The following is a 13,696-nucleotide window of genomic DNA, read 5'->3' on the forward strand; positions in this document are numbered from 1 at the left end:
CTGAAAAGACTTTTTCAGCTGTGTTTACAATCTCAATAAAAGGAATTGTGACAGATGCAAGTAGAACAAATTTTTACCACCAATAACTCTGTTGACCCCTACAAAATGTCTCAGTCAGTCTTCAGCTTCCAGTATGGAAATAAGTGATAATCTGATTGAAGCAGTGATGATCACACAGCCCTAAATGGTTTCAGTCAAGTGCAAGAATTACTAATTTAATTGTAATTCTTCATTCCTTTGAGGAAAGCAACAGAAAAAAAAAAAACCTTCAGACTAAACTATTTATCTGATTAAAATAATTCATTATTCCTTTTTTTTTCCCAAAATTAAAAAGCCTTGCCCTAATAATGCCTTTGACAATATGTTATCCAGCAAGAAAGACTTAGAGTTGGCCTAAACACCTAATGAAAACCAGGCAGAAGTCTAATACAGCTGGAAACTTTTACCAGCTTCACAAAAACTTTTCAGATGCAGGGACAATATCTAAAAAACTAAAATTCCACAATGATTTCTGGCAGAACTACTCACCATGTGCTCCCAGAAGGATCTTCATTTCCAAAGGCACTAAAAGAGCCATCATCCCTCTGGAAAAGCAGCTCTCTTTGGTAGCCTGAAGTGGAAAAGTAGAGACAGGTATTGAACACTTTCCTCTTATGTGGGTTTCTGCACAAACTGGACCTGAAACTGCTGATATGAACCAAGGCATTTTCTAAGGTTGAGAAGGGCACTACTTAAGCTTGTATTTCATAAAAAAACTCCCAAATATGCAGGGACACACAAAACCATGTAAAAAATGGTGAGGAAGTGGGCAGCAATAGGAAGGACCCATCTACAAAAGGAGAATCAGAAATTCCTGTGGCTGCTCATCAGCTACCCAACCAGTGCAGAGATGTGCTCCCACACCCGGCGATTCCAGGAGCACAGCAGTGAGAGCAGAGCAGAGATGCAGCTATAGTTCCTTGCTTCATCATTTTGGGGATCTTGTGTACCTGCAGAAGTGCCCCATCTTTACAGCACAAGCAAAAATTGAGTGTTATCTAACTGGAAGGACAAGGCAACAAATGCTGCTGGAAAACCAGGCCTCCTCTTCAGGTGTTTTTTGACAAATCAATAGGCTTGCCATCAGAAAAAGCAAGTTGAAAATTGGTTGTTCTGAAATTAGTGAAAAATTTCAAAAGACCTGAAGATCCTGAAATCCTAAGAAGAACCATTTAAAATGTTACGCTAAGATTTTTTTCAATATCCTGAACAAGTGCAGCTATCTCCTGACTGCAGGACACCCATAATAAAAGGCCTCAATGGCTGCTCACAACCACCAGCAGCATTCTCACTCATACATGACCTCTGTACAGAACCAGTGTTCATTCATGTTAGAAATTAAGAGCTTCCTATGATATGCTACTCACTGTAGCTTCTGGTATCTAAAGCCTTTCTTCCCTTGCATTTTGCCTGCCATTTGTGAATCCAGAATAGTAACAGCATCTATTTACAGCATTTCATAACACATTATTTCTGTCCCTCCACTTTGCCTTTTCCCTTGGTTTGACTATTTTAGCTATTATAATTAAGAAAATATACTCATTAATTGAAGACCTCATAGATACAGACACAATACAGAATCAGACAGGCAGAAAGAAAACTCTCAGGCAACCATCAGTAAGTCCTACACAAATGAATGAATGTACGCAAATATGTCCCGTGAGGTCTATCCAGCTACAACATCCCAGAAAAATGTTCCTTGCTTTCACTAATAAAGAATTAATCACCTACTTCCATACCATCCTGACTGCAGATGCACAGAGAGTGAACCATACCCCTAATCACTGAGGAACAAATGGCCTGGTCCCTCAATCTAAGTGCCAGTATAAAATGAATTCCTAGTCATGGTCTGTCTGCAATAGAAGAGAATGAGAAATACAGCTATGAATCTGGGTACCTTCCCATGTAACCCCTGTAGCAAGAAATCTAGCTTTTGGGTCTTCTTTAGAAGAATTTGCAATCGAAATTTTTGCTTTAATATAGGGGGTTTATTATGTATTTAGCATGACAGTGGCTAATTACGTCACTAAAACTGGTGAATCTTTCAGATACAGACACACCTGTCAGCTCAGTTAATGATACTAAGTGGAAGGAAAAAGAAGAAGGAATGAGTGGCATTTCTCCCCAGGAAAAGCAAATTCACTGTCAAAGTTTAAGCCTCCAAATAATGTTCTGTGAGGAGCACAAATACATGTATATATACAGACTGCTTCCTCTTCAAAAGTATCTGACTGCAAGGCCTGAAAATAAGGTCTTCTGCCTCTTTGCAGAACTGGCAACACACAACAATAAGTATTATAATCACCATCCTGCTGGTAGTGTAAAAGCACTAGACTACAGCTTTCAGCCTGCTTAACAAAGACTGCCGGGCAGCCCTTACAGAGGCACAAATTCATCTCAGAACGTAGGCTGGGCAAGGATCAGAAAGATGAGCAGAACCAGAGGGGGAGAGATCACTCAGCTATTTCCTACATTCTGTTTGCTTTAGTCTCAGTGCCAGCCCTGCTGCAGTCACGCAAGTCTCCCAGCACGAGCGTATCTAACACGGGAACGCCCGCAGGAACGCTGGAACAGGAGAGCTGGAGGCTCCCGCGAACCGCCACGCTCGGTCCAGCGGGCACTCAGTCACACGTGAAAAACGTCAACGCACGGAAGGAAAAGAAGGATCCTATTTATGAAGATGTCCACTGATATTCTCAGAGGGCTGGCTGGAACCCAAGAGATGTAGAAGGCTCGCTGAAAAGAGCTCACAAGGCTGAAAGAGGAATGTATCAGGATGGAAAGGACTTCAGAAAGATGTGGAAGACTAAAGGATCTCACCTTTCACACAGCTTGGAAATTCTGCTCAAAATCTTTACCTCTTTGGGTCTAACAAAAAAGCTTTTAGACCAACCAGGTTTTTTTTTTTCATTTCAGAAAAAGTGATTTAAAGATGGGATTTGTCATTACCACAATTAAGAAATGTGCTTAAAAGGCAACTTTTCTTTGGCTTTGCCTTTGTTCTAAGTAAACAAAACTGCTAAAAGAAAGAGCATATAGCAGTTTCTGCTAGCTATATGATCCCTTCTTCTCACAAGTATTTAGCCATAAATTAATTATATTTACTTCAGATTCTGAGGTTACTTTTTTAAATACTTGGTGAATTATGACATGCTAAATAGTCCATTTTCAATTAAACTTCATAACATCCTTTCAAAAACTGAGTCTATAAAAATTACATCTTAAGCTAAAGTTAATTTCAACTTGAAGATTACACTTGAAAAAATAATCAGTGCAACAACAGAAAACAATTATTAAAATAAAGCAAAAAAAGCCAGAATATTTTTAGATTGTGGTTCTTTTCTATGTTAAGGTTACATATATTTCAGCATACTTAATGTTTTGGCACCTACAGTGTTAAAAACACGTACCTCATTTCAGAGCCTTAGAACAAAGTTAAGAACACAATACAATCTGCATGTAAGTGACATTTAAGCCTCTAATTTTCATTTGCTTTGAAATAACTTAAATAAATCCACTATTGGAAAACTTCAGAAAACTATGGTACCAAAGCTCAGTCTTAAAAGAGTGACAGATTGCTTACAAACTTCAGAGTAGCTGTTTACATAACACATCTCTTCCTCCCCACTGTACTTTTCAACTAAACTATGTAGTAGGAAGGGTTTAAAAAAAAAATTCATTTAACTGCTTTGACAGAAAATTGGAATCCTGATGAAAGGCAAATTTATTTTGAGTTGTGCCTTTTCCAGGGGAAATGTCAACAACTTTAAAAAAATCAAACAAAAAAGACTTAGAGAGAGTAAACAAGAATTGAAAATGTCATCACGATGCCTTAGTAGGGGTGTAGCTCACATGGGGCTGGTGTCACTGCTCTCTGAGAAGCAGGCTCAGCATGGAGACTGACTCATGGTGAGTGTGGGACACCACAGTCAGACACTGTCAGATCCAAAAGTCAGAGTGCAACTGTGGTCTCCAAAGTTTGTGATGCTCTGGAGTATCTCCTGATTCAAATATGTAACAGTTTCCAACTAAAATTTTCCAGCTTTTGATTTCTGGCACAGAGTTCACTTCTGACCAAGCCTAAAGTTTGTGTGGGCAAAAAAGCCAGCTATGAGATCAAATGCCACTCCTTGAGCTCTACAAGGACATGTCAGGTCAGGATGTGTCACTGAAGACGTGGGATGAACATGGTTCACTCTGCTCACTGACTCATTTTGAACTGCTGTGCTTCAGGCAGAGATCAGAAATGGTTGTTCACATGTGGTTTTATCAGATGAGAAGTAATAACCATCTAAGAAATCCATGTGAATTACCTTCTAAAACGCATTTCACAGATGAAAAAAAGCATTTATACAAAACCAACAACTTTTTTCTGAGAAAACTTGCCCTTGTAAACAAAATAATTTGCTCTCTAATTATATCAACTCAGAATAAAGTGGAAGAAAAAGAAAAAAGTGAGTTCTCTTCCAGTTCTCATGACACAAACTGAGCAATATTACTAACACCAGATGCAGAGTCACAGAGATTTTTTTTTACTAGGAAAAGCTCTTAAAAATCTAACATCCTTATTTTATGCATACAGACCTTTTCTCATAAACGATACTGCTTTTGATCTAATATCCTCTCTCAGCTGCCTGGTTTTAGTCAAATATTGCAAAATATAAACATTCGGAGCAAAATTGATCATATTCTGTTCACCACAGCCATAAGGCATCTTAATCAATGATGACAAACCGTTGATAGAAGGCCCCAGTAAATCACCTGAAAGATAAAATTCAACCAAAATAAACTAAAGCTTACTACAAATAAATGCACACTTCATATATAATGGGTGTTATAATCTAAATTGGGAGAAAATATGATATATTAGGAATGTTTCTACTAAACACCTCTAAGCAGGCAGAAAAGATACTTCATACTTCATCTCCTTCAGCACTTTATGCCCACTGATGCAGCTCCCTACAGACCCTTCCAACTACAGAGTAATTTCAAAGAGTTCAAAGAGTTGCCATTTAAAAAAAAAACAAAAACAAAACCAAAAAATCCCTAACCAAACAAACAAAACCCCACAAAACCAACATCTATTTAATCCAGGAAAATGTTTCAATAGTGGTATGTATTTGAAACCTCATTTATTTCTTCTCTCACCTACAGTTATCAAAGCCTAGGTGTCACAGTAAACAACAGTTAGTCAGGTTACAGGTATCATTCTGCAGACAGAATAATTAGAACGGGATACTAGAAAACTTTGCAGGACCTTCCTGACCAAAATCTAACCTGTAACTCTGAAAATACCTTACAAACACCATATTGTCATAAATTAAACAAATTAAAGGAATAGAACACTCCATCCATAAGGTCTCCCTACGTTTAGCATAATGCATGATGGTAAATTACTGTGACTTAATGATTCAACCTATTTACATTGCAGACAAATAAAAATTAATGCCTTAATTCATTCCCTAATGATAGAAACAGTGTAAGTTAATTCTTACCAACAGCAGTGACCTGCACTCTCCCACTGTCACTTACAACATCAGAAGGAAAAGTGAATTCCAAAGTTTTTGACACTGTTTGTCGTTTATTCCCAGTCAAATCCAAAAGGACTGTCTGAGAATATGTCTGTTCCAGTCCTTCAGCCTATAAAAATAAAGACAGGGATTCTGAGTATCCTTCTGTAGTTGATCCTGCCCTGAGCAGGAAGGTCATTCTACTCCCTTCCAACCTCACCCATTGTTTGGTCCTATAATCTTAAGCTTTTACTGCAGGATGAGATACACAAATATCTACCACCTTCCAATGAAATAGATCCTAACCTGAATCAGACTTAGACATCCAAATCTAGGCAAGTCTTATCAGTGTCTGGTTTACCAGAAAATCTGGAAGCTAAAATTCTACCTGTACCAAAATACAGAAATATTAATCAAAAATAGGCCCAAATGAAAGGCAGATGTACGGCAAAATCAATTGCACTCATCTAAAACAGTCACCAGGTCCACTCTGCACAGGGTGTTAAATGAGCTGCAGCACCAGGGGTTCAGTGATACAAAAACAGCTTTCAAGAAGCGTTGGACAAACTATCTGTAATAGAACAGATCTATGAGTTCATTCCTGGAAGGGGATCTAAAGAATTTTAAAGGACTTTTAAAAATTTGTTTTATGAGAAGTATTTTCTACTTAATGTCACCTGACTCCAAACCAATCAAGCAGAGAAAGAGGCGACAAGTACACTGGTTTGCCTTTTTGCTGCCCAAGGTAGTCTGGTTTTGGGAACAATTTACTTCAGGAATAAGGCAAGCTGCAGACTGTTTACCTTGACTATAATTTTCTGGATAACAGCATCAGAAGCAGCAGACGATATTGCTGTCACTTTGATGGGAATCTCTCCCAGCTGTTTTGGCTTGATTGGGAATTGAACAGTTTTCCCATCTTCACTTGGTACAGATATAGATTGTTGATTTGCTGTAGCATTTATTTCATTGGATGTTAGAATAATTTCAAAAGCATCATTGATATCCAGGATCACAGTAACCTGTAAATACAGTAACATTTGCAATAAAAAGTGGTAATTTTGAAAAGGTGCTTTCATAAGCTGCCACCTGTTTTGTGTATAGAGAAATAGGTCTGCCCTCTGAAGAAAATACACCAGTTCTCACAAAGAAAGACATGGTCTCCACCAGTGATGAAAACCCAGCAATATCTAGTAACATTGAAATATAAAGAAATTGTTATGTTACCTCAGCTTCTTCTTTCAAATAATTAAAGATGTTCACTTCCAAAATGAACTGCTCTCCTCTTATGACAGAGTATGGAAGGTTCAGGAAAATGAAAAAAGGCTGAAAAACTTCTAGCTGCAAAACAAAATCAGTCATGAACCCTTAAAACCAGAGACTAGAAAGAAAATTACTATACAACATGTCTTCCAATCACTTTTAAATTCAATGACAGAGTAATGTTTAGCTGTACTCTACAGCTGACAAAACATGTTACTGCAGAGCTGAAACAGGAGGAGAAGGTACTTCTGGTCATTAGCACCTTTAGAGACACCATTCAGATGAGAGATGCCAACAGCTTTGACAGGGCAGTCCCAACAGAGGCAACTGAATTTGGACTATGAGTCTATCATCCAACAAGTTTGGAAGCTGTGCTCTGTCCTGAGCTCTCATTAAGGTAACTGAATTGCTTTGAGTACACAAGTGATGGATCAATGTCAGTTGACCTATCTTCATGTCAACACACCAGTAACTAAATAACTGCCTCACCCAAATTTTGCAACTAAACAATACCTTACAATGTTGTTGGTTTTTTTTATTTAGTAAGATTAATCTTAGCATAAGTTCTTTAGCTATACTTCTAAAAATACATACTATATTAATTAAAATATAAACTGCAGAAGTATACCAGCAAGCAGTTTCTTTTATCTGTGAACAGAGGGTTTTGGAAGAAATCTTGCCTCTAAGAAGTCAATGGTAAGGTCTTATCAAGCTGAATTTGATCAAATTTTCACTGTTTATGAACATCTGTACAATAAGAATGGCTGAAACATGCTATCCTTTATTATCAAAATGTCAACTAAAAAGTATTTTAATTCAGTTTGCATTTAAAAACATCTTCCAAGCATACAGAGTTTCAGAAACAAAAATCCCTCAGCCTTTTTTTTCTAGCTAGCAAATATTCCAATACTTTCCCTAAAAAAAAAAAAAGTTGTGAAGCTCTCAGAGTCATAAACTTCTTTAGATATTAAACATTAGAGAGGTTCTGATGGAGAATTTTTTAGGTTTGTTCATAGTAAAGATTTTCCCTATGCTCCTATTTTCTTTGTTGTTTTTGTTTTACTCTTCTTTAAAACTGAAGTTTTACACTCAGTAATATGCCAGTATATTACAAAAATACAACTGAGTAAAATTACTGACACTCTGTGTAGGAGAAGTCAAAATAAAACCATGATGCAAAGCAGTACATGACATAAAGCACGCAGATGTCATTTATTTCCCCCATTACATTTCTCACGTCTTGCTTGCCTCTCTGTATGGTACTGATTAACATGTTTCAGCCATATGGAACTCTAAGTACAACCTAAATGTCCTAACAACAGAGAATACTGAACAGTGCATGGGGGTGATTATAGCTACACTATTATCTCAACATCTGTTCTACTTGGAGCCTTCTCACATTTGAGGATGAGAGGCCAAGTGTGTATTTCCTTACAGTTTTAATCAGAAAACTATTCCTCTTTCTGTCCCATCTCTGCCAAGCCAAGTGAAAGAAACAAGAATCAAGATTCCAGTCTCAAAGGAGCCTTAGCCACAAAATCCAGATTGGGCTCCAAATTCTGTAGTGGAGTTTAGGTCAGGATGTTCAAAGCACAAGCTCTGTGTCTGGTTTAGCAGCCAACTGTGAAATCTGGACCTAGATCTCAGCTTGGATCTCAAAAATTGCCCCTCCCCAAGAATTTGAGGGCATGAGAACTTAAATGGGTAAGTTGGCTGTCTTCAGGCTATGCTGACACTAGTCCAGGAACCAAGATGGAAATCTACAGCTCACTACCACAGACTCAACTTTTCTAAACTCAGGTATGGAAGTGAAATTGTCTTTGATAGGAACACAGTTTCTCTAGGAACCTCACATAATGAATGGACAGATTCTTCTGTGTATGTAAAATACTAACTAAATGAGACTTCAAGAATTAATTCATATTTTAAACAGGCTAAACACTTCTCTAAGTAGTGGTTTCATTGAATACAGTGTGATCCTAGGACAACTGCACTTGTACACTGGGAATCTCAGGTTAGAGATCTAACCTGAGGGCTGCTAAATTTAGCTTAAATTTCTGAACTCCTCAAACACTTGGAAGCAAGAAAAGAGCCTCAGGACACAGGAATTTGGGAGCAACGGGACTCTCATCCCATGCCAGCTCTCAGTGTCCACTCTGCTCCTCAAGCTAAGTCATCCAAAACTCAGCACCTATTACAGATCACAGAATGTGCTGGGAGGGACCTCTGGATGACATTTAGTCCAAGCCCCCTGCAAGTTTACCTACAGCAGGTTGTACCTGTTTTTACTCTAGGACTGCTTTTGACAGATCAATTTAGCCTTAAATCAACTGTTCTCCCTCATGGGGTAAGCATTAGGCATAAGTGTTAGCAGAACAGCAGGCAAATTCCTCTCACATCCCAGCCACCTCTCCCCTGCCAGTCTGTGCAAACCTCACTGCATGAATTACCAACTCATGGACTGCTCTCTGGGCAGAGCCAAGAAAACATGGAACACTGTTCCCAAAGAGTCACTCTGCCTTCCAACATACAAAGATTCTGAAATGGGCACATCCTGGAAGTAATTTAACAAAAAAACCCTCTCCAACAGAAACAGGCATCCAAATATCTGTGTGCAGTCTTAGATATTCATATGAGCAGGAAGGGAAGGTAGATACAGTATCATGTATGTTTTCAGTGATGTTTTCTCTACAGCTTGAACACACGTGAACTCTCAATCTCTTCATTAGTACAAGAAGATGCTACTGTTAGAACTAAATTGGAGTCTAGCAAGAACCTGCAGTGTAACCAGCCCTACAGGAGAACTCTCTAGTGAGATGGTACCTCCACCGGAGCAGTCGTCACTCCGAGCCCGCCGCTTTCAGAGACCACAAAAGCACTGGCTACCCAGGATGTGATGGTGTCAGGAACAATGGCATCCACTGTGGTTTCTGTGTCAGATCTGATGGCAGAAGGGGAGAGCAGACTTTCAGAACCATCCATTTACAGACATCATTAAGTGGACACATATGTTTAAAATGCTGGAAAAATTAAGTCCAAATTCCTGGAAAGAAAAGTTGCTCATTATCCATTTTCCTTTTTCTAACCATTTAGAAATACTGTGATGGAATCAAAATTATTTTTAAAATTTTAAATATTTTAAATTACATGAATCGAAGGCAATTACACTGGATCACATTACATGTAATCCACTGTTACAGGTCCTTTTAAACAATCCCAGGTGATGGTTGCTTCCTGAACTTCTCAACTGTAAAAGAATACAAGATTTGTTCTTCATGACACAGGTCAGATTTCACCATCACTTGACAGTTTGATCTATTCACTGAATTAGGTGCAAATAGCAAGAGATTTCCCTTTCTGGGCTAATCACCCATCTTTTTATATACTGTAGAGAAAGAGGCTAGGTCTCCCTATCCATTATCTCCCCATTTGTAAAAGTAAGGGTTTATTCCTTTTGTCTTCAGGACTTTTATCTAACTTCTATTGAAACTCCTAGGCCTTCAGTCAGGCATAATCCTCTCTTGTGCAGTTGTACAATTTCTCATTTTTTCCATCTCCAATCTCACTTGTGGCCTCTAGGTGGTAGCAGAATATAAATCTACATTTTTAAAGCAGTGTTCATCAGCACTGGTGCAGAATACTACTGAAACACAAAAAAAAAAAAAAAGTTTTCCTTTTGTTTTCCTTTTGCTTCTAACTTTTACCTTGTTTTAATGTCAGTCCAAAGCCAAGTCTCTGGAAAATGTGTCCTCACATAGAGATTGCTGAAATCAGGAGGTCCGTTTTTAGATACCGGCATATCATCACCAAAACCATCCTCTATGGGTATCATTCCACCATCTACAAAATAAAATATACTGTCCTACTCCAAAATCTATATTTAGACAGCACAAATAAATACAGTTAAGAAAAGTCAAATTAATATATTGCATGGAGTCTAATCTATAGCTTTGTTACATATGGTAAGACAACTCTAGGATACTAGGAACTTTTTTATTTTAAGAATAAAAAAGTTTCACACAAATTTCTACATGACCTCTGTGGTGGAGTGTGGATGAAACTGATGTAATTTGGCTACACATGACAAACCACTGCAATATATATCAACTGGAGCTGCAAACAAAAACTCCACTCATCCTCAGGCTTTTAGGGGTAATGTCACTGCAGTGAAAAAGGAAAATTGCTGAAATGCTGATCGTATGAATTTTGTATGTCTTCAACCTTTGAAATGGTAATGATTTTCAAGGCTGGATGCAACCTGTGTGCAGCACAGTAAGAAGACATACCAGGGGCCCTATCCCATGGACCTCCTTCCCCACTCAGTAAATTGGATTTGGCTTCATTTGTTATATTACTTACAAAGAAAATGTTCCTTATCCTCCTCAAGAACTGCATCAGTTGATACCCAAAGGCTGCATTTCTGGATAAAATTTATACAGTATATCTCAATACAGGACATTCAGGACATCAACAATGCTTATCTATTTTATTTTTCCTTCTTTCTTTTTAGGTAAATAAAGTCATAAAGCAAGCATAAAACTAAAGCAAATAATATACATAAACCTAAAAAACTGAGATTATATGAATCTGAATATTGCCTTAATAACTGAAAACTTTTCAAAGTGAAGACTATATCAGGCATAAAGCAACCTGTATTTATGGACTTATAAATATGGCATTCACAGTATTACATATTGACAAGATTCACAATTTGAAGCTCATATAAGCCATGAAAACATCACATTGTCTACAGCTGCAAAAGTTAGGAAGTTCACTTTTTTCTAGCAAGTGACGTTCAAATCACTAAGCAGTAAAAAAAAAAAAAAAACCAGCCTAGAATTATGAAGAAAACCCCAGTACCTGAAATACACCAAAAGAACCTCTGACCAGGGGGAAATACTGCACTGTGCTGTATAAATTGAGCTCATGGAGGACCTAAGGAAAAAAAAAAAACAAAATCATCCACAGACTGAATGCCAACTCACATTTTAAGAACTTTCACTGTTGCTCATTCATACAGCTGTACCACGAGCTATAGGTTGCTTAGCTCTCATGCCCAAAAGAAAATAATCTGTGACAGGATGAAGGGGGTTAGGTTGTAGTGGTTTTATGATTAATGGAAGAGTGACCAAGGCTCTATATAAACCTGGAATAAAGCCTACAGCCCATTGATATTTTATGGCACTTAGGCTATGTCCTTTGAGCACTTTAGGAATTATATATATTGTAATCTCTTTCAAATTGTAAATGCAGTAGAGCTTCTGCAACCAAAGGTAATTTGAACATATGAATAATTTATTCTGCCCTCCCAATTAAGAAAAAAAAAATCTTTATTTTATATTATTTATTTTAAATAGCACAAAGAAATCATTAGGGTTGTTTTCTGACATTGTCTTTTCTGAAAGAAGAAACAGCCAAGTCTTAACAATTTACCAAGTGAAGAACAAAGAAGTATTGATTGGAATTGGAAATGCTGTGCCTATTACCTTTTAAGCCTTACAGTCTCTGCCACTCATACGGCTTGCAAAAGTAAAATAAATTGCATAATTACATGTTAAAAATCATGCTCAAAGAACATTGCTTGTTCAGCATATAATCTGTAACATTTCCACAAACATACATCTTTCATACAATAATGACAACTTCCTTTTCCCATATACTTACAGATTCTTCTGTTATGTCACTACTTTCTCCCAGAAGCTTTGCACTTTTATCAATAACTGAAAGTCCAATTACTGATCCTGGCTGTGTTGTACTGATTTTAAGGGAGACTTTCTCAGATGGCTTGGCCTTATCTTTGCTCCAAGAGATTTTAATCTAGAAAAAGTGAAACACAGCACTGATTTAAATTCTACAGTGATATTTACAGCTGTTAACAACTCCCAGGAAATAGGTTTTTTCGATTATTTGGCTATAATTAAGACCCTGGATTTGCTTTTCATAGAACCTTTGGACACTGGAGACCTCTGAGAGTCTTTTTCCTAGGACTTTTGGTAACTTGATAACTCAGGAGGCAAACTGAGACATTTCTCACGCAGCAGGACAAACAGGCTCTCTACTGATTTCTGGTTGTAGGTGTTGAAGTCTCCAGAGCAGAGAAAGAATTTGAACCCATCCAGCCTTTGGATGGTCTCACCTACAAAATGTTATAGGGAGGCCTTTATTTGCACAAAGGACCAAATCTCATCCTGGTAAGCAAGCTGGAAAAATCAATTCAGTGATGCAATAGGCATTTCCCCACTCTTCTTCAAACTTTTTTGAGTTAAAGTATGGATATTCACATGAAACACAAACACTGGTCACAATGTGACCACTACCTGGCTAGAACAAGGTCTTTATAAACTTCTGCAATTATGTAAATTTAATACCCATATGATACCTTGTCACCATATTGGCCAGAGTAACCTTTGGCTCAGTAATTGACCAAACCACCAAAAACACAAGGAGATGCTGTGCATCTGCTTACGTGGAAAACACAGCACCAGTAGAAAGGACTTTCGAATATGCAAAAACTGGACCCCAATTGCACTGGTATCATCAAAAGTCTTTCTAAAGACTTGCACAAACTTCAGGTTAGATCCTCAATGAAAAGTTTTTACATTTACAATCCTATAATCTAAAAGAAAATTTTTTTAAGCTACCACACAACACCCAGACAAAATCATGGTCTCAGATTCAAGTTCAATACAATTACCTTGTCATCCAAAGCAGGCTGGATGGGGACAGTGAGGGCATCATTTACAACCACTCCAAGCTCATCTACGTAGAATACAAGTATAGATATCAAAGGAGCCCAGGAATTTTCTGCTGTTAAAGTGAATGTTTTTGTAGATTTTGTGCCAAAAGCCATAATTTGTTCTTTAGATAATACCTGAAAGAGAAAA

General features: G+C 37.6%; 1 protein-coding gene across 1 annotated transcript in view; it reads right to left on the reverse strand.

Annotated features, from left to right (window-relative positions):
• CD109 (CD109 molecule) overlaps positions 1-13,696 on the reverse strand; it is a 71,495-nt gene that overhangs the window by 23,900 nt on the left and 33,899 nt on the right. The window contains exons 14-24 of the mRNA XM_041410699.1: positions 13,507-13,683; positions 12,477-12,629; positions 11,673-11,747; positions 11,172-11,232; positions 10,517-10,652; positions 9,636-9,753; positions 6,777-6,890; positions 6,353-6,571; positions 5,535-5,679; positions 4,624-4,800; positions 529-610 (exon numbers count right to left, since the gene is read on the reverse strand). Of these exons, the coding sequence (XP_041266633.1) occupies positions 529-610; positions 4,624-4,800; positions 5,535-5,679; positions 6,353-6,571; positions 6,777-6,890; positions 9,636-9,753; positions 10,517-10,652; positions 11,172-11,232; positions 11,673-11,747; positions 12,477-12,629; positions 13,507-13,683 (1,457 nt within the window). The remainder of the gene's footprint in view (positions 1-528; positions 611-4,623; positions 4,801-5,534; positions 5,680-6,352; positions 6,572-6,776; positions 6,891-9,635; positions 9,754-10,516; positions 10,653-11,171; positions 11,233-11,672; positions 11,748-12,476; positions 12,630-13,506; positions 13,684-13,696) is intronic.

The sequence above is a fragment of the Onychostruthus taczanowskii genome, unplaced genomic scaffold, assembly GCF_017590055.1.
Source record: "Onychostruthus taczanowskii isolate IOZ18803 unplaced genomic scaffold, ASM1759005v1 scaffold33, whole genome shotgun sequence".
Lineage (NCBI taxonomy): Eukaryota > Metazoa > Chordata > Aves > Passeriformes > Passeridae > Onychostruthus > Onychostruthus taczanowskii.